The sequence below is a fragment of the Typopeltis vanoorti genome, chromosome 4, assembly GCF_054136105.1.
Source record: "Typopeltis vanoorti isolate ZY-2024b chromosome 4, IOZ_Tvanoo_1.0, whole genome shotgun sequence".
In the NCBI taxonomy this organism is placed as follows: Eukaryota; Metazoa; Arthropoda; class Arachnida; order Uropygi; family Thelyphonidae; genus Typopeltis; species Typopeltis vanoorti.
In genome coordinates this window covers 14767460-14789285 of record NC_143552.1, presented here as the reverse complement: position 1 = coordinate 14789285, position 21826 = coordinate 14767460, and the positions used below count along the sequence as shown (strand labels likewise).

Here is a 21826-nt window from a genome sequence, read left to right as displayed (position 1 = left end):
TGCTGCATGTCTATAAAGTGTTAACGGTTGCCTTGGTTACGTTATGCCAAAGCATCTTAGACACTGAGGAGAGCATTATCATGCTTGCTAAATGCCTTCTACGGCTCATTTATCTGTTCATTGATTTGCGGATGCAAACGTCCCCAAACCTGTGAACAATTACCCCTCTCACTTCCCGGAAAGTACAATTAACTCAGCGAAAGTAGATTCGCTGAGTTGAGAGCACTATTTCAAACTGGCTGATTTGCAAGAAAAACTTGGAATAACTCTTGTCAAAAGTTATATATAAGTTGTGTATTCAGCTGATGAGTTCGATGTTCATTGTCATTAGAAAAAACATGCAAGAATAAGCTTGAAAATTCTTTAGAATGGAAACATGATCATGTCTCAGTCGATATGGACAATGGTTTAGTGGCAGAAAGACCTGAGTCTGAATCCCATTTAGGACCCAAAAATCCTTTAAAGTAACTTTTCAGCTAGAAGTGAGTTAGCAGGATTCGTGCATAGCTGGATATGTATCCTGCCACAAATCCGGTTATTATTATTATTATTATTATTATTATTATTATTATTAATCCTACAGAACAGTTCAACTGGCAAGAAGAACACTGCAAAAAACAGTCATTATACACTGTCGTCAAAGCGTTTGTCGCTTCACTCTCAATACCACAACTACTTTAGAATGCAATTCAGTCTCTCTCTCTCTCTCTCTCTCTCTCTCAATATTAATCTGGGAACTAAAAGCCGAGAGACTAAAATGAATCTGTTGATGTTCATCTCCAAATCTGTAAGTTGTAATTCTTTGATAACACTGAAGACCTTCCAGCGGATAAAGATGCAAAAGATGAGAGAAGAGGAACACGTGGTAGTTCACAGCTTCCAATGTTTAAATGTGCACGGATGTCGACAAGCAGCAGCTGAATTTATAAGAAATTAGAAGATGATGACAGGTATGTTTTGGCCGAGATAATTAAGGCTAGGCGTGAAATATATTATATCCTGGAAGAGGATGATGGTAATAACGCACTTATTAAAAAAAGTATTAGATAGAGGCGGATATGTATGTGAGGCAGCATTTCGAGTTGGCCTGAGGAGTAGTGGGATCACTATTAACCAGATCTAGATCAAGATAAGATAAAGATTCGTGATGTCAGGAGTATGGAACGTTTTGGAATTTCCCTGGTTAAAAATCTGTCTGTGACGTCACGGCATGTCTTTTAGTTTGCATATGGCATTCTGGGTAATTGTTTGCTTATGGAATTCTGGGTAATGGTTCGCATTGTAGTTCATGGTAGAGATAGGGATAACTAAGGTCATTCTTTTGGTTTGGATATTGAATTATGGGTAATTGTTTGCATATGGAACTGTGGGTGATGGTTAGAGATAAGATAGAGTATGGAATCCTTGGAATTTCCTTGGATGACACATCTGTCAATGACGTCATGTTGTGTCTTTGGTTCGAGCATGGAATTGTGGGTAAAGGTTCGAGAATGGAATTCTGGGTGATGTTTAGGGTATGGAATGTTTGGAATTTCCATGGGGAGAACATCTGTCATTGACATCATGCTGTGTCTTTGGTTCGAGTGTGGATTTGTGGGTAATGGTCAGAGCATGGAATTCTGGGATATGTTGGTATATGACAGTGACGTGTGATGAGTTTTTTGTTTGTATGTGGCATTATGGGTAATGCTTAGAGATTAGAATTCTGGGAGGATATTTGTTCAAGTGCTGGGGGTCATTGGCACGAGTGTGAAACTATGGAAAATATTTGTCAACAGATTGCAGTAGACATTTTCTAAAATAATTAACTACTGGATATCAGTGGTGTCCCTGTCACCCCCCTGAAACACATGCACACACATTTTTTTCTTTCATATTCACATTTTCTAAAATAATTAATTACTGGCTATCAGTGGTGTCCCACAAACACACACACACATCTTTTTTTTCTTTCACGTTTTTCTTGTCAATAGGTTGCATTTAAACATTTTCAAAAATATTTAACTACTAGATATAAGTGGTGTCGCCCCTCAGACACACACACATCTTTTTTTCCCTTTCACATTTTCTAAAATAATTAATTACTGGATGTCAGTGGTATCCCCTCATCCCCCATCACACACACACACACACACATTTTTTCTTTCATGTTCACATTTTCTAAAATAATTAACTACTGGATATCAGTGGCATCCCTTCACTCCCCCTTAAACACACACTCTTTTCCTTTCACAATTTTCTTGTCAATAGGTTGTAGTTAGACATTGTTAGATAACCCAAACTGATAACCTCTGTCGTTATCAGTTTGGGTTACATCACTAACAGATATCTGCAAACAGAGGTCGCTCATCTCTGCTTGACTGAGTGGTCATATTCTGGAGGAGGGGGGGTGAGGGGGTCATTATAGGGAAGGCTGCTGTCACCCTCTCAACTACCTTATCACCCTCCACCATCTAATGCTATTTTTTTCTATCCCAACAATTTAGGACATATGAGTGGAGTGACAGAACTTGCTCTTACATCAAAAAAGCAGTTTGAGCAAATAATATTAGTAACTCTCAATGGTGTATTCAAAAATAAAGAGAAGGTACATTTTATTTTATTTTCACACAGTTGTACATGATAAAAATTTAAAATTATGTGACTGACAGTCGAAACTTATTTCAAAACTTTACAATCCTACTATTCTAAAGATAAAACTAAAATAGACAGAGCTAGCAAATAACATAATTGTGGGTTTTTGTAATGGATAAAGTACAAAATGAATTAAATAGTGACAATTTTGTTACTATATTAGATGTATCCAACAGATTAGAATAGAAAAACTAAAAGAAATTTGCGAGTTTAGAGACAAATCTTGTGAAATTTCTTGCCACAAAGTAATCAGAAACTTTTTTGAAAATCCACTCAGTGAATTATTAGTCTTATTTGTTCATGCCAACCTTCAAATATTTCAAGGAACTGTGTTAACTTTTTTGGAAAAAGAAATTCAGCTACAGAAGTAGTTTGGAAGCACAAAGAACCGGTTGTTAAATTAATAGTCAGAATTTTGGCACAGAAGATTTAACATGAAGAGTATAGTATCAGACCTAATGTTCAGTTAACAATAATAAATAATTACTTTATTTGTGTTGGAAAAAAGTAGTTAACATAATAAGGATAAATATAGAAAACCATTCTTGGCACAGAGATAAGCTTTGCCCTATGAGTCACAAAGTAAGATAAAATCACATCAACATCATATCCACCAGCATGTGAAAACATGTCAATGAATCATTTGTGCGAAAGTGATATTTTTGAAGAAATGGTCAGGGTAAACAGTACTATAAGGAATAACAATCGAGTCAAGTGCCTTTTCAGTTACTGCAATTTCTTCATACAGTACAGCTATCGTATTGTGTTGTTGTAAAGTAAAATAATGGGTGACCCACAAAAGTCTTTGAAATTTTCTTTCTTCAGGAAAATGGCACTAGACTAAATTCTTCACATAGCTCTAAAAGGATGGAACCCATTATTATTATACAAGATACGTACATTTTGATGTGGTTATCCAGGAGCAGTTGGGAAAAGTTACACATTAAGTTGTCTGATATCCTCACCTACTTGCAAAGAAGACTAGACTAGAAATTGGACATTGGAGATTTGTTGTGTTCTCAAATGTGAAGATGGTAAACTAATGGTCGATGATACAGGAGATGATGGAAGTAAAGTTTTCTCTATTAGTTGTGAAGATGCTGAGAGATTTTCACCAAAAATGCGAAAATCTCAGCTTTTTTCGCATCGAGTGATGTGAATTTTCAGGTTGTTGCATTCCAAATGATGAAAACAATATGGGTGTGAATGTCAAAACTTTGAAAAGCTGATGAATTTATTGCTTACCGTGATCAACACCACTAGTTGAAAAAGTTTTTTCTCTGATGAACAATGTTTGGTCTGCTGATTGAATCTGACTTTTAATTCAAAACACTAAACATCTCCTTCAAATTAAAGTGAATTCAGATTTGAATTGCTCTTGAATTTCTATGAACTGATAAAAATTACAATTTTTTTTAAAGAAAGTTTATTCTTCTGAAAATATGAATGGTACAATTAAAATGGATAAATATTTATTTGATGGTAAACATTTTTTTAATGGTCGACATTGATGTCGTATGTTGGTTTTTTTCAAGAAATATGGTAACCTTACTTTCAAGCATTTCTTAAGTTTCAAGTCTTAATTTCTGTTTAGCTATGAATGCGAAAAAAAATATTACGAGTGCAAATTTACCAAGTCTTCGTGCCATCTGTTACACTACAGTGTGAAATTAACAGAAGAGGACAGCAGGGACTTTACTTTACTTTCATTCTTGATGGTCTCATTTCCTTTTAGTCAACACATACTAATGCAAAAGATAAAATGGCACTTCTAAAGAAAAAAGCGCCTATTTTTGAAGTCACAGTGAATTCTCACACAAGCAATTTTTTTCCTAAGTTATTCTGGTTATAATTTGTAATAAAGTTAACATTTAATTAGAAACAAATTTGTGAACTTTTTAAGATCCTAATTCCAATGGACTTCCAAATGAATAAACTCTCTCCAGATGATATCACTAAGTAGAGATCATCGACAGCCATGGGAAAACATCGCCATGAGCCACAGTGTGAATATTGCAATAAAGGAAATGGACAGAAACCTATAAGGAAAAGGAATCAATTGCATTTTCACTTTATTTACTGCAATTCGTTCTTTCAGGCTGCAGATTGTATTTGTGTGTGTGTGTGTGTGTGTGTGTGTGTGTGTGTGTGTGTGTGTGTGTGTGTGTGTGTGTGTGTGTGTGTGTGTGTGTGTGTGTGTGTGTGTGTGTGTGTGTGTTGTGCTGTGCTGTACTGTGCTGTTTGTGTATCCCGTAAAGTAAAAAAAAAAAAAAATAAGCGAACCCAAAACCCTTTGAAATTTTTATTTCTTCAGAAAATTAGCAAAAGAGACAAATCTTGTGAAATATTTCTAGGTAGTTACATGTTTGAATTTTTCATTGTGAATATACTTGTAAATAATATTTCAGTCAAATAAATGTGTATTTGTAAACTTAAATGACAAAATAATGTGCCATTGATGTGTTCTCCATATTTAAGAATATTTATTCTGCTTAGAAATTTGTAATAAAGTTAACATTTAATTAGAAAAGTAATGATGTTTTTAAGATCTTAAACATGACATAGAAGCAGTAAAACTAAGATTCGAGTAATTAATTATTTTTGAGAATGTGAACATGAAAGAAAAAAAATGTGTGTCAAACACACATATTTTTTGACATTTTGACAAATTGACATATTTTTCATAGTTTCACACTCGAGCCAATGACCCCAACACTTGGCAAAATATCCTCCCAGAATTCCAATCTCTAAGCATTACCCATAATGCCACATGCAAAAAAAAAAAAACTCATCTCACGTCACTGACAAATACCCACACATTCCAGAATTTCATGCTCTGACCATTACCCACAATTCCACACTCAAATCAAATACACAACGTGACGTCAATGATGGATGGTCCCCCCACCTAAATTCCAAACATTCCATACTCTAAACATCACCCAGAATTCCATACTTAAACCTTTACCCACAATTTCACACTCGAACCAAAGACACAACATGACGTTATTGACGGAAGTCTCACCCAGGGAAATTCCAAGGATTCCATACTCTATCTTATCTCTAACCATCACCCAGAATTTCATTCGCGAACCATTATCCAGAATTCCGTACGTGAAGAATTACCCAGAATGCTATACGCGAACCAAAAGACACAACGTGACGTCACAGACAGATGTGTCCCCAGGGAAATTTTAAACATTCCATACTCATGTCACGAATCCTTATCTAATTTTGATCTTGATCTGGTTATTACTAACCCTACTACTACTAGCCTGCAAAGTTATCAGTTAGCCAAATTGGCATCTTCTGGATAATATCAGGTAATTATAGGGAGGATTTGATTTATTCCCCCAATATGAGCCCAGAATTCTGAGTAGAATACAGAGATAGCAGTTGCACAGAAAAAGAGTTGAAGATATGAAACCACAGTTAGTGTGTGTGTGTGTGTGTGTGTGTGTGTGTGTGTGTGTGTGTGTGCGTGAGCGAGAGCGAGAGAGAGAGAACAGAAATCTGACCTCTTTTCTTCTCTGTACATTTTTGGAAAGCTTTTTGTTCTGAATCAAGATACCTCGTGTATTTTTATTTCAATTATACCCTACTTGAAGTAAAAACTTTCATGCTGAATTTCCTTTGTCTCATTAATTGCATTTTCTTCTTTCTCTGATCTTGTCCTTTATTTTTCTGTCCCTCTCGATGAAGCTAAATTATTAAATCTGAATAATTTTCAAATTTATTATTTAATTCACAACTTCCAAATTTATTTCACATCGTTCAGCTATTTCACTTTGAATGAGGAAGTGCGTTTTCATGCATAGCAATGATTGTTTGACATATTCTATGGATTATGGTAAATTATATTGTAATCCATGGTAAATAAGAAATGGTTTTCGGAAAAGAAACAAATGCAGTTATCCATTATCCACTGTAGAATGCAAATATTCAGTTTTTTTTTTTTTTTTTATTTTTTTATTTTTTTTATAAATAATCTGCAACCGATATCTCAAAACGCGATACTCGTGTGTGCATCCGCGCGGGTAGGTAGTGTGAGCAAAATGAAAACTAACAATGTTAAACACCAGCTGAGTTCAACATATAAAAACGTAAATTCACATCAAGCATTAGTTCCATCAGACGTAACTGTGGCAGCATTTTCTTTAAGTAATTCATATTTTATAACGGAAAATAGTATATCGTTCTTTTTTTTTTACTTATCCATCTTACACATATGTGTTTATCCTTGTGAAACTGGCCATTTCATTCCTCATTGGTAAATCATTAAACATAACGGATCAGCAGCGCCACCTAGTATAGAGAAAAGCAGGAAGGACGTCATAAAGGTAATAACAACTTAATATCTGTGATGGTGCTTCACGTAGTCCTGAAGCTATTTTTCTTTTCAATTATTTTTTAAGTGCGTGGTTGAACTTAGAAGGAAATAAACGTGTTAGAAAGTGGACTTCAAGACTGGACGCTATTATGGATCGCGCTCAATCACGGTGCTTCCATGCTTCCATCGATAGTCTTGAGGAATTATGTCGGCTAACAAAGTTTTCCAGACAGGAAATTCAAATCATATATCGTAGTTTCAAACAGGTAAAAAAATAAGAATATTTTAATGTAGTTTATAATATTTGTGTGGAATTACTTTTTGCTGTTTATTTTAAGACAAAAAGCTAATTGATCACATGTCGATAACGATGTATTTCAGGCGTAGATAAATCCTGATTTAAGCTGAAATATAAATCAGATATCGTTGATAGTAATGCATCTTAGCAGAAAAATAAATCGTATTCTAAACGCTATTAGAGTAAGCGTTGAAAAGCTGCTGGATCTACGTTCACCCACAAAACTTACCATTGGCAATTAACATAATCAATAATTTCGCTACCGTCGCAGTGTTCATATTACGGTAGCTACGTGTTCAACTGCGGCTACTGGACGTTAAAGCAGGTAGCACTAAAATGCTAGACATGATGTAGTGGTTTGGCCAATTCAGAATTCAATACGCCCTTGTGAGCAGTTCTGCTTTTTAGTAATGTCATTTTGTTGCGCTTTGATGATGTGACCTGCATGGGAATGAACAGGTCGGTTTTATGATAATCTTACGCAATATACCACGACAATTTCTCCGATTTACTTCGAACAAGTGAAGAGCTTTGTAAACTTCAAAAACGTTTTTACGACAATGCGTTAAAAGTCCATTCTTTTCCATGCAAAGAATATAAAAAGAAATAAAATATTCTTTGGTGCGGAACTAAATCGCATACGAATGAAGTCTGCTAGTAGATGTGAAAATAAAACAATAGTTTGATGTGTATTGGGGAAGAATAGTTTCTAGAAGGAAACAGCACTAGCGGGAAAATATTCGTACCATGCAAAACTTCTTAAATAAGATGTTTTGTTTTTATTTCCAGCACCTTTGAGATTTAAACCTGCTGTTCAAATTTATGTGAATTATTGAACAAATCTGTGCACCAAGACAACGGTTTGGTGTATATACTGTAATATAATGCGACTTATTTCAAAATATAACTACACTTGTACCATAATGATATTAATGTGATTTTTCATCAATTTATATGTAGTATAAATAAACATAATTAACACTTTATTATGTTTGGGTTGAATTTGTGGATTAATGAATCTTATGCAATGTTTTCACAACGGGTATTGGAGAACTACGAAATGTATGGCATATGCAGACTGATACATTTTATGCATATCTGACAAAATGTTTAGTAAGGAACTCTCTCTCTCTCTCTCTCTCTCTCTCGTGTGTGTGTAAGGACATCCATTTCTTTCATATTGTTTATTTTATATTAATTTAGTGATAAAAAGTCCTCGCAGTCCTAGATATTTTAAATGCATATAATTTTATCAGCGACTTACACTATCTGCATAGGGTTAAAGTGAACCCAGCGCCATTATTTGGACGTATTTTCCGATTTTCACAAGAAAACCAGTGAGAATTAATACACTGTTATTTGTTGGGACTAGCATGGCTTACGTATGCAAAAATAAAAACAAAAAAAAATCACTGGTAACCTTAATTAAAGGTAATGCCCATGTATATCCTTGGCATTCCCAAAATGAGTCCGATATTTTGGGAATTGTGGAATATAGAAACCTTGTAGTGAATTAAGTTCTCATTTCTTTACAATAAAAAATATAAAAATGCTTCCCCATATTTTTGCGTTTTAAATTCTAAAAAAAATATTCCAACTGATAATAGTTATGTAATCTATATTAACATAATCCTGGGACATCCTCCGTTTTTGAATGAGAGATGCTGATATGCATAATCCTGTCGTTATATGTAGCCTGTAGTGTCAAAAAGGCAAAGCGAAATACCTTTAGACTCAATTATGCATTTAATTACGTTGTTATTGCAGACGGGAAGAGAACTTACGGACTTCTGAGTTGTTATCATATGACACCATATCACTGGTCTATTCATCGGTGGCATCAAATAAGAAAGGCTCAGAAGCTAACCCCAAGAGATCAAAAGGAGCTCAGAAGAGTTGAAAGGACATCTTAGCAGTCCAATGCGAAAGCAAAAAACCCAGAAATTCAACACGTTTTCTGAATTCAGAACAGTAGTTGGACATTGCGTGAAGAATGTATTGTCTTGGATTCTACGGAATAATCTCTGCATAAGAGCTCTGACATGACATTCAAGAGCAGCCCACGCTAATATAGGTTACATTTTAGTCCACAGAACGTTGGACGTCAGGGATACGGAATGACAAATCATGCCGCAGAACTTTTTCCGATAGGACGAGCCAACACGGTTTGTGTCGAGTACTGAGAGAACGTTTTATGCCAGAGTGCATCACTCCAAATGGGAAGGGTGGTAAAGGTGGTAAAGATGTGAAAAAAGGCCTGGAGCTATTTCTCCTGAATGGAATCAGATCGTTGGTTGCAGTGCTTGAAAAGGAAGAATCCAGAGATGGTGCCTGCGGACAGGCATCACCTCTGGATAACGCAATGCTTCCCGTATTCTGACAGATTTGAATAGTCCCGTATGTCTTTCTACAAGACAATATCATACTACGATATTGTTACTCATTGATTTAAGAAAAATTGTGTAGAAAATCTCGACTAGTGTGCCCACTGTTCTGATCTCATCCAAACAGAATATCTTTGGAATGTCCGCTGCAGTGCTTCCACAAGGGTGCACGAATCAGTGTTTTTATATGAAGAATTTTTAAAATGGTGATCACATTATTAGACATTTGTTTTAGTGTTATTTAGAAAGATGAAAAGTGTAATTAAACTCAAAGAAGAGCGTAAGAGCTATCGAGGCATATGCAATTTAGGTTTCTGTGAAATACAGTACTGTTCCAGTACTTAGTTTAACGTAACGTATCTCAACAAGTAGTAATGAAGGGTAACAACTTTGTGGAATTTTCTCTTTAATAAGTTTTCTCTTTAACTCGCTAAAAAGAAATTGTAGAACATGCTTATTTCTAGCTCGTGCGACGTGTTCTTGGAAACCTCTGCATCCAATACTGCGATCTTCTAACCAATGAACTAAAGAGATAAACAAAATTTTTTCAAATTAGTGAAGTTGTCAGGAGTGCCTACTTCAAGGGTATTTGAGAGGAAACGTTTCTCTTAATTAGTCTAAGGTGTTCATTTCAGCTAAGATCAATATTTTAATTAAGCAATTAAGTTACTTCGAAAGTCACCGTCTAAGTGTCGCTAATGTGGTGTGAGTAGTAAAAGGAACCGGCGTCCTTAATGAAATGCTTCGATGAGTGCTGTCGAAGGGACTGAAGTACGTCCTCACCTTCCATTTATATTTGGTGCTAAACACACCGGCGAAGTGTAAACGCAGATAACATTGCGCAGTTAAATATATATTTACACTAGAATTTTATAACCAACGGGAAAAAAGTTCCGCGTTTAAACAAAAGGCTTTCTCTCTCTCTCTCTCTCTCTCTAAGTGCTTAGTGTTAAAATTAAGTATTGGATAAGGAAGGGAGTTATTTCTATTCTGCCTCTTTCTCTCATCGAATTTTTATTTTTTCATATGAATTACTACATAAATATTTAGTATGCAATGAATATTTTCGAAGATAATGATACTCTAAATGATCTTTGTGCCCAAACTTTGAAAAGAGGGTGGAGTTAAAAGCATTGGATTTATTTCAGGAATGTCCGACGGGATTTGTAGACGAAGAAACATTTAAGCAAATCTTTGCACAATTTTTTCCCTGTGGAAGTAAGTATTATATTATTTGGTACGAGCACGTTTTTGTATGAGCACTTTTTGCTTACAAGTGCACTTCCGAAATTAAGCTCGCCCACATCGCACTATGCTTTGAGAAAAACAGTGCTTTTTACTATTTTCTGCACTGCGGAAATCTTTTTTTTTTTCCTACACTCATTCTCTCGATATTTTAGAATTAACACAACCGTAAGGAAACCTTCCACGTTTCGAAATCATTCAAGGTTATCCAAACAGCTTCATGATTAGCTATTAATTAACGAGAATTTTAGATGAAGATATCACAAAGGATACTTATATTTTGATCATTACATTTATTACAAATATTTAAGATTTCTTTACAAATATTTATTTTTCCACGTAGATTTTTTTTCATTTCAAATTTATGGTTTCGTATTTGAGTGTATCAAAACCTGTGAACGCATCTCTTCTGACATTTTCTGCATACAAGAATAAGCTCATCAATTGTAGCAGAAAACATGGAATAAAGAAGTATTATATTAAAATTTTAGTAAAAATTTAACATAATATATTAAATTTTAAAAATAGGAATTAAAGCTAAAAGTGAGAAACTTACAAAAGTGAGTCTTACACTACAACGAAATGATATAATGTTTTAGATCTGAAAAGCAGTTTTGCGATCCCAAAGGATTCTGGTTACTACTCTTTCTGCTATTTATACTGCATAGTAATACTACAGTATAAATAGCAGAAAGAGTAGTAGAAAGAGAAAGCCGCGCCTTTTGTGATGGTCCATGTAAACCAATTCAGATTGTTTTAAAACAAATTAGCAAATAAGACCATTTGTTATAATATGAAGTCCTAAAAACACAAGCCCATGTTGTTGCGCCAATTCCCAGAGAAACACTGGGCTCTTTTTTTTTCTCAGCAGTATACCGGTGAAGTTAAATACAGAAGGAATTTCGCTTACAAATTCTTCGCCAGAATTAATAATCTTTACACATCCTAAATGTGTTTACGCATCCTGTGTCAGAATAAACTTTACCGTAAGGTGGCGTTACTGAAATTGTAAAATGACAGTCATTTAAGCTGGAAAATAGATACGCATCTTTATTACTGGTGAAATATATTTCTGAAACAGATAAGCAACAAAATCAATTCTTGGTTTCTACTTGTTCTTTCTGTCCTTCATCCAGTCCAGAAATTTAACCGTCCATTACTAGGCGGTTAAATTTCTGGCTGCCAAACACAATTTCTATTGTCCGGAGTGATAATGAAAAAAAAAAAAAAAAAATTAAAAGAGTTTAGAGAAATATGAACAGACACAGGAATACCCTGTAGCACAGTCGGTTATGAAGATGGCCTTGGTTTGAAACTTACAAGTTCGATCTCCTACCTTGGGAACGAAGCGCTGGGTTTTCCACTAAATAAGTTAGCCTGTCTGATGCAGAAGCGCAGTGCTTGGCCTACGGCAGTGTTTCCCAATGTTTTTTGGATCATGGCCTACCTCAATGTTGATAGTTGAGTGTATCAGTATATGAGGTGACGAATGCAACATATTTTCTAATTGTCCCCCCCTGTGGGATGTACGCCTCACGTTAAGAAACACTGGCCTACGGCAACTTGTTTCTCTTCTACATAATTCGAGAATGAATTAAAATGGCATAAATTAGATTCATTTAGAAAGAAGACCATTTGATCTCATATGAAGCCAAATGTCCGTAAATCACATTGTTCAGAAATATTGACTTTGGTATTGACTCAGTTCTTTGGTCTTACATTCCTTCAGAAGTTCTTGGTTCAACATTGCACAGTTTAAGATGCATTTTGCGTCTGGATTCGTAATAATATATTTATTATTAATTTTATTTTAGAAAATATCACAACACACCACTTTCATACAAAATATTCTATAAAATAAATTAATTAAATAAGCCTGTATTGCATCTTATGTATTCCAAACTGGAGTCCAAGACTGTGAAGGATTTCACAGGCATTAGCACAGAGAATATGGCAGAGAACTGCCGCTATCTCCACGCCAACGCCCTTTTCACAGGATTACACAGGCACCTTAAAACAGTTGTAGTACATTCTCGGTGTCTGTGAATACTGTTTTTTTTTTCCTGTGGTGATGATGAACCGTACAGTTTCTCGATTTCAGTCAAGAATGTTCTATGAATTAAAGTAATTCTTCTTTCAGACAATTTTCATAAACACTTTCTCCAAGCGAAAAGAAAGAAAGAAAAAAAAAAGTGGAGCAACTAACTAATAACTTTTCCACACATAATAACCCTAATCTTACCGAACTGGCTTTCTTTTCTTCTTCTTCTTTCATTTCCTCTGATCTTTTTCTTCCCTTTTTGGAGGATCCTTTCTCCTTCATAAGCTCATTTTCTCTCTTCCCTGTATTCCATGCTTGAATCAGAGATACTGCATTCTAATATATGTATTATTGTTGTTTAAAAATTCTTCGATCTTTTATTTTTTAGGAAATTTAGTGCATTATAAATATATATCTCTCATAATATAATGGTATTAAATAACATTTCAAGATATTGAGAGTGCATCATTCATATTTTATTTGTATTTTATTTTTTGCATGAAAGAATAACGAGGTTTAACTAAATATATCTATTGCTTTCTGATGTAATAGTGTAGTAATAATACACTATCAGGCAACATTATAAGTAAAGTTAAGTAATGAATATCTCAATATTTTGATTTCTAATTCTGTAGGTTATTGTTATTATTATTATTTAATAACACTATTGAAGTACCATTAATATACTATATTTGTAGTTGCAGAAACCATTAAAATCAACGTTCATATCGCCAATCGTCTGAGTGTATCAAATAATATTTACTATATTGACACATCAAAACATCCGAACATGGAAAAGGTATCGCATAAAAAAAACAGAAAGTATGTTTCGTCATCCAGTTAGTTACAACGATAAGGTACAGATCTATGGGCTTACATTCAAGCTCATTTTTCATAATATCAGAATCAGCAAAAAATGAAATATAAACTGTACATCACCGATTTAAGCAGGCAGAATAAAATATCGTGTTCGTCACAAAGAAATTATTATGCTATATGGAAACTATATTCTTCCATCCATAACAATAAATATGGTGAATATTAAGACGTTTTGAAATACTGGAACGTGAGCATTTCGATTCTTTTCTTGTTATTCACTGTCGTAAGCTTAGCATACAGATGAATACACCCTGGCCTTGATGGGCGAAATATGTTTTCAGCAAATAACAGTAAAGAAGTGCTTTTTTCTTGATCTACTTTGCTAGAAAAATCTTCACTTTATATTTCATTCCAGCACACTGTAATGATGGCCTTCTTATAATACTGCAGTTACTTGAGTATATTCGAAATGTAGGAGAAAAATGGGGATTTCTGGGTTTGAGATTATTCAATATAGTGCTTCATAAGTAAAGTTTTTGGTACGCTATAAACAGTTCCTACATACTTCAGTTATTTTGCAAATAAGTAATTAGTTTTAGATACCTTAAGTTATTTTCTGGTACACACTTCTTTCATGTACTTTCAGATTCCAATTCGTATGCACATTACGTTTTTAAGACCTTTGATTGCAACAAAAATGGCTCCATAACATTCAGGGTAAGTTGTTTATTGATTCCCATTTTGTACATAACTCCTTAAACAGGCGTTTACAGAATTCTAATAAGAGAACAAAAATTACTTGATTATAATGTCGAAGTCTTTTAGATATTGATAAATTTATAAAAAAATACTTTAATCATATTTACGCTTCTTCAAGCACTTTATAATATTTTGCAATATACTGTAGCATAATAAACTTTATAGATGTTTATCCTATAGTCCTAATGAAATATTCTACATGCATTTGGTTCATCCATTCTCAATAGATGAACCAAATTAATATTTCTCTGGATTCTCACTTCTCTTGTCTTTTCACAATGCAGTGGAAAATGTGACATTTTTCCTTCGGGTCGCAAAAGATCTGGGTTCGAATCGTATCTAAGATGTGAGGAACCTTTTAAAAGTTTTTTTCAGCCGAAAGTGAGCTAACCGTTGGCCTCAGCTTTAGTTGCTTCAGCCATAATATCAACCAAACTTAACCTCACTTTTCTGTGTATGTTATTATTATTATTATTATTATTATTATTATTATTATTATTATTCGTGTCACCTCCAAGGAGTCCGAAGACTCATCGCGGGAGGACACATATTGTACAACTCTCCGTCTCCACCACTACACCGAACCGCTACCACCAATCAACAATATCAGCGCTATCTACTGCCCACCACCACCACCACAGCTAGTATTTTTTGTCTGTAAATATAATGTTTAGATCTACCAGAAGTTGATCCACTATTTAAAGTTTAAGAAAAATCTCTTAAAGATTTCAAGATAGTCTCGTGATGAAGAAGAAAAATGTATGTTTTAAGTTTTTTGGTAATTTCAAAGCTGATAAAAAATGTGAGCAAAATTTATTCGAACTATTGGAAATATTTTAAATATTAAACATAATCCTTAATATTTATCCTTAATATTTAATGAGCTATTCATTGACACCGTTAAACATCTGCAAAAAAATAATGTGCTAGTCGCATCAAAATCCATAACACATTATTAATACCGTGGGTGGACTGACGATTAAATAATCTAGCACTCTTGCTCTAGAAATCAAGGATGGTACTTTTTAACCCACTTCATCTCACCTCTCCACAACAAGCAGAGCGGTGGACTTGGATGAAAATAATATTCCACCTTCACAAATATTCTTATCATAGTGGGATTCAAACCCACCGATTGTTGGTTGGTCATTCGCGATATTCAAGGTTTTTTTAAAAAAATATATAGATTTAATTTTAAAATGTCATTAACAAAAGCGCTTGATGTTAGATTAGAAGAAGAAAGGTCTTCTAAGTTCTGTTCTAATTACCGAATAAGAACTTTCTTTCAGCGTTTTATTTATCGATCTCTAACAATCTAAAAGAGGATAGTTTCTCCGGAAGAAACTCGAACTTTTAAAGCCAAAAACATTGAGTACAGAAGATATACAAGTTAAGACATGCAGAAATAAGCGATCAGGAACACGAAATGGCGGCTTTCGTCAGCCATATTCTCATGTCACTGTGGTCCAAAGGGGTTTGGCCACATTGATGAGTAATTTGGAGATCGGTTGTCATCTACTGTAAAAAAAAAAAAAAAAAAAAGTCGGGAATCAACGAGCCATTTCCTTTCGCGGAATAAAAATATTTATATATTTAATTAATGTAATTAAAAATTTTAAATATTCTGAAGTAAAACTTTTACTACGTGTGACTAATCACGTGCCTCGCAGTTCAAGTATCGCGGAAGCGGATATTTAATCAAGCTTCAACAATAAGGCAAATTCTCATTTTTTTCGATGCATTCTGAAAATCTATCAATGCAATATTTTACGAAAAGGAAAAAAAAAACAAAAAAACTGGCTTCTATATTGCTGATTATTCAGCCATTCTCAGCTGGTTAGCAAATTACAATCTAAACTTTCCCCCGTGTACCTAAGAGACCCTAACCGACATCAAAACAAATTTACGATCCTTTCCTCTATTTGAATTCTGCGGGTGAGTTTATTTAATATACATTCAAGTTATAATAATGTTTATAATTTTAAAATGTAAGCATTTATTTTCTAAAACTTTATACTTTATATCATCTATATTATATTATTGTATACGTTACGTAAAAATAAACTTCGGTAATTTGTTTATTGCACTACTATACACAGTTTGAAATTGAAAATGTTATTACTGAGAATAACATTATAAAGAAAGTTCTTTTCTTTATAATTTATATTACTTTTTTCACTGAAAAAAAGTAGTTCTTTTCTTGAAAAAAGAAAAATTATTATTTGTTTATTATTTATATTACTTTTTTTCATTAAAAAAGTAATATAAATAATAAACAAATTTCCTTAGTAATAGATGTCTGTGTAGTGTTTTGGATAGATTTGAGCTTGAATCTGCAACTGATATGCAGTCCACTGCTGTCTTTGTGTAGACACTTGATAGCCTCTCAGCACCATTAACTGGCTACTTCCTCTTGTTAATCGTAATAAATTAAAGAGTAGGAAGCTTGTCCTGTATTTTTTTACTCTTCATGTGTGTCCCACTCTTGATGCTGCTGCTGCTGCTGATGATGATCAGCCTGTTTTCCAACCCACTAAGGGAAGTTCAGTTGTAATCAGCAAAAAATATGGATTATTCTAGCAGTACATAACATATTTTAGAAAACCACTTGCATTTTAAAATGTATTTCGTTTAGAAAACTACATGTATTTTATAAATTGTTCATAATATTTTATGCTCCCTTATATTAGGTTATACAGTGGTTTACACAATTGGTTTAAAAGTCATTCTTCTGGTTAGCAAATCTGGGATCTGAATTTTATTAGCATTTTTGTTGTTGTTTCCACTAGGATTTTATACAATGTCTTTCTCTCCTCTGTCGTGGGAGCCTCGAAGAAAAGCTGCACTGGGCCTTCACTTTGTATGACATCGATGGAGATGGTTGCATCACAAAACCCGAACTGGCAGACATTGTAAATTCGGTTTATGCCTTAAGCGGATCTCGGATGCCTTCCGTAGGAAATGAGAATATTTTGAATGATCGTGTGGAAAAAATATTCCAGGTAGTTATTTATTTACTTCTGTATTGATTATTTATATAATTCTGTGATATACCAGTGATCAGTCTGGTTGCTGTTTTATTACTTTTCGATACATTATTTATATTCTAGAAGTATATTCAATTATTAGTATGAAAATGATTCCATTATAACCAAAGCCTATTTTCCAGTTTTCTTTCTTTCTTTTAATTGATGGCATCACTGTTATCCTGACAGCATATAAAATAATGAAAAAACAACCAGCTTACATCTTGTGAATCCCCAAAATATTCGACACACATCCATATGAATATCAACCGAACAGCTTTGTCTGTTTGGTGTGACCGAAGTACAAAGCCTGAAATTTTGTTGAGTATTGGTTTGAAGCAATCACTTTGTGTAAAGTCATCTATAAAATCTTAACAAATTTCTTCCATTCAGTTAAGGGATATCTTCTTGTGCTTTATTTGAGAAAAGTACTTCGACCAAAATACTTTTGTACTATCAAAATCATCCAAACACTTTTTCACTGTTGAATCAAATATCCTTATGCTTTCCAATAAATTGACTTTATTTGCTTCGATGAAATCCTTTGCCACCCCACACTCAGAAATAAAGTAATAAATAAAATAAAATAAAATAAAACTATGTTCTAACCTTACGCTCAAGGTCCAAAAAGATAGAACCTTATTTCTTGGAAGTGATTATTACATCGAATAATCGCATTATTCGACTAAGAAGTTTCGATTATCGTGTAATTAATGTTTCATTGATCAAAACATTTTATATTCAATATATTAGACACAGAGAAAGATACCGGCCATAAGAAACTCCAATAGGCTTCACTTTCCTAAGAAGGCTAGTTTGCTTTCTTTAGTTTTGTTTTGCAAATTCTGGGACATTATCTCCTCATTTTCTGTGTATCAGGTGAGTTCTTAAAATTGTACTGAGGCAATTTCCCAAGGTAGCGTTTCGCTATAGTACTAAACGGATGTCTCATGACTAATCCAAAGTCCGTATCTCCTTTCAAAAACACATATTAAGAAACAAAATGGAAACTTAAAACATTGTGCAGCGTCCTTCTGTGGAAATGCTTACATTCGCATTCTGAAGACTTAGACTAACTGGATAAAAGAGAAGCTTATATAGAACAAAAAATTATTTTAGACTGTAATACTTCTCCCTTCAACGTGTTAGGCCTACTGGCCTAGTACAGAACTTTCTTAAGCCCTTCTAAGTCGTATCCGTCCCGAGGATAAGGTGACTAGCCCTATGCCTATCGATATATTCTATGACTGTACTTGCGTGTGTTCATGGGGGCAGTTTGCCTGTCTCCGGGAGGAAAAACCTCAAGCGTTTAAGAAAGATCCTTAGGCTCCACACATCGACGACGGGAATCGAACCCAGGACACTCCCTTCCCAGGCGCATAGCCACTAGGCTAACCGCGCGGACACAATACCAGTTGCTAAAAGCCTTGTTGTATGAATTAAGGAAAATACGAGTACATTACATTTAAATGTGAATTTTGAACAGAAAAGTATCAAGTAAAATAACAATGCAGTTGTATGATATGTTTTCACGACTTTCGTTCTTGAGTTGTCTTGCTGTTTCTCCATCTAAAAGATGATCTCCAGAGTGAATGCCTATGAGTCATTTAATATTTCTTTGGGAATAAGAATTTCAGTCATTTGATAGCATGTGTAGCTTATGTTCAGTTTTGCCTCTCGTAATTTGGCCGTCAGTTAAGATCGAAATCGCATTTTAAAACATTTGTTTCACTGATTGTTGATTTCTGTGAATCCCACTCAAGAATGATTGCCGTATAGTATCTTAAAATTGTTACTTAAATTGAGGGGATATTAAATCCCACATTGTTTCAAAACCGAATAAAATACTCAAAGATCGGAATCAAAGAGTATTATGCCGATTATAGTAAACTATAAAAGTATCAGCGAATACTAGCGTAAACCAAAGCACGTAGTATAAACTAGGGCAACTCGTTGCAAAGGTTGGGTAAAGCTCTGATCACTATTCTTAGTACTTCCCATAATGTAAAACACATCTCCAAGGAGATCTATGATGTTATACGTATGGTGGGAGGTCACTACCCAGACCACTGCCTAGCTATACCTTTGGTATTAATTTGGTCTACCTACTCACTGATGAGACCTCAATAAAGGTTGAAACCGGTCTGGGTAGTGACCTCCCACCATAATGTATAACATCATACATCTCCTAGGAGACGTGTTTTACATTATGGGAAATACTAAGAATAGTGATCAGATCTTTACCCACCTTTGCTACGAGTTGCCTAGTTTATACTACGTGCTTTGGTATACGCTAGTATTCGCCGATACTTTTATAGTTTACTATATTCGGCATAAAACTCTTTGATTCCGATCTTTGAGTTTCTTATTCGGCTTTGAAACAATGTGGGATTTAATATCCCCTCAATTTAAATAATGTTACATCGCCGAAGTGAAGCCTGTTGGCTCTTTATATTTAAGTAATTAAAATCGTTACTTTCAATGAACTAAGAATTCGAGAACACCCATATCACAAAGCGAAGATATTCTCTTCGTCGCTAACGAGACCAGCACGATAAAACACAAATAATAAAAAAGATAAACAATACTATGAAAAACCGATGTTTCCGAAAGTGATGACCTGCTTCAGCTTCAATATCTTTTAAACAGTGCATTGACATACCGAGAGTCCTAAGTTACGAAAGTTAGCACTGTGACTTCGGTAATGCCAACGCTAATTCGTTTATTTGGTGAGGAAGGTATTTTATCCTTCTTCTAAATAGTTTATATTTTCTTTAAATATAAATCAAGTCTTTACATGTTGAAAATATTCGAAGCACCTTAAGGTATTTCAACAGAAAATAAACGATTAAATTTTTAAGAAAAAAAAAAAAAAAGGAAAGCAAACAGGCTATCAGGTCATTACATATTAATTCACGCATATAGTGATAAATCGCATTACTGCATATTGCAGTGTTTTCATAAATTAATTATCGGGAAGCTCATTAATAAAAAGAAAATATCAAGGACCTTCCTTAATTTAAGCTGAATAAATAACGATTGTTCGATTCTCGGAAACAATTGTGAATGAAATATTCTAAGTGATGGAGTTCAATCCTCGGAACTCTTGGTTGCTGCATGATTGTGGGGAAATGCACATTCCGTTTCTTTTCGTTCTTCTTTAACTCGATAAGAAAGCTAAGGTTTCTGCTCATTTTTTTTACCTTTCTGTATTTTAAGTTGACACGACTTTTCACAAAAAATATTAGATTAGATTACGTGCACTTGTGTTAGAATGCGTTTTCTACCCCCTAAGTTATTTCTTCAAATAAATATAATTCACCCTCTGTTATGAACTCACCCTCACTAATCCATATGGTTATAAAATGCACTGACTACTCACGAGCCACATAGGAACTAAAACGTCTTGGACCCTCAACAGCTTCTCGCTACAATGACAGTTTGGGTAACTTTGTTTAGTTTCGTCACCATTATTATTGTATATTTTTCTCATGCCGAAATAATTATTGGAACATTATCAGGTTTCATAGAAACCACAATTCGGAATTCTCTATGCTTCTGAGCATTCTCTAAATGCAGTTCTTGACAGCATCGAATGTTCTATTTCTTCTCAGAGATATTCTCTTGGGTTGAAGACTAGTAAGTTATCTATTTTACTCAAATTATGTTGCAGTGGACAGTATGACATGATCATTGTCACGTTGAACAGACTGACGCCACTTTCAACGTGACAATGATCATGCCATACTGTCCACTGCAACATAATTTGAGTAAAATAGATAACTTACTGGTCTTCAACCCAAGAGAATTCTGGAGAATGTGTTAACCTCCCACATTTTAAGAAGTATTACGGCATGTAAAAGTCTTTAATTTCCATTGTAGGTTCCTTTCAGAAAATCAAATATTTAAGTCCATAACTGAAGAATCATTTCTAGACCAATACACCTCTGCTATCAAACTTCGCAGCTAGGATAACGTGAATTATCCCTTCCACAGATATCTAAGACTGTTCAGATTTTATTTAGTGCCGTATTACTCACCTGAATTCCTATAGAGTATATGACTCCTTGGTTGATCTTTTTCACATCGCTCTCCGAATTACCTTTTGGTGCCTTGGTGCAAGCTTTTCTTTGTTTCTTTTACCATCGATTTTGGATGACGTATTTCTTTTACAAGAGTAACGAACTGAGAGATAAATGATATGACATCTTATACGAAGTTCATGTAAGTTTACACATATCATTGGCAGATCCAAATGCACAAGGGACATCTTTAAACGCTTCACTACTG

The 21826-nt window shown here is 34.2% G+C and overlaps 1 protein-coding gene across 1 annotated transcript in view; it reads left to right on the top strand.

Moving 5' to 3' along the window:
• Nucleotides 1–6855: 6855 nt before the first annotated feature.
• LOC150107122 (Kv channel-interacting protein 4-like) overlaps nt 6856–21826 on the top strand; it is a 36714-nt gene continuing 21743 nt past the window's right edge. Inside the window, exons 1-4 of the mRNA XM_090391010.1 lie at nt 6856–7230; nt 10795–10864; nt 14398–14468; nt 17300–17512. Of these exons, the coding sequence (XP_090247136.1) occupies nt 7114–7230; nt 10795–10864; nt 14398–14468; nt 17300–17512 (471 nt within the window). The 5' untranslated portion in view covers nt 6856–7113. The remainder of the gene's footprint in view (nt 7231–10794; nt 10865–14397; nt 14469–17299; nt 17513–21826) is intronic.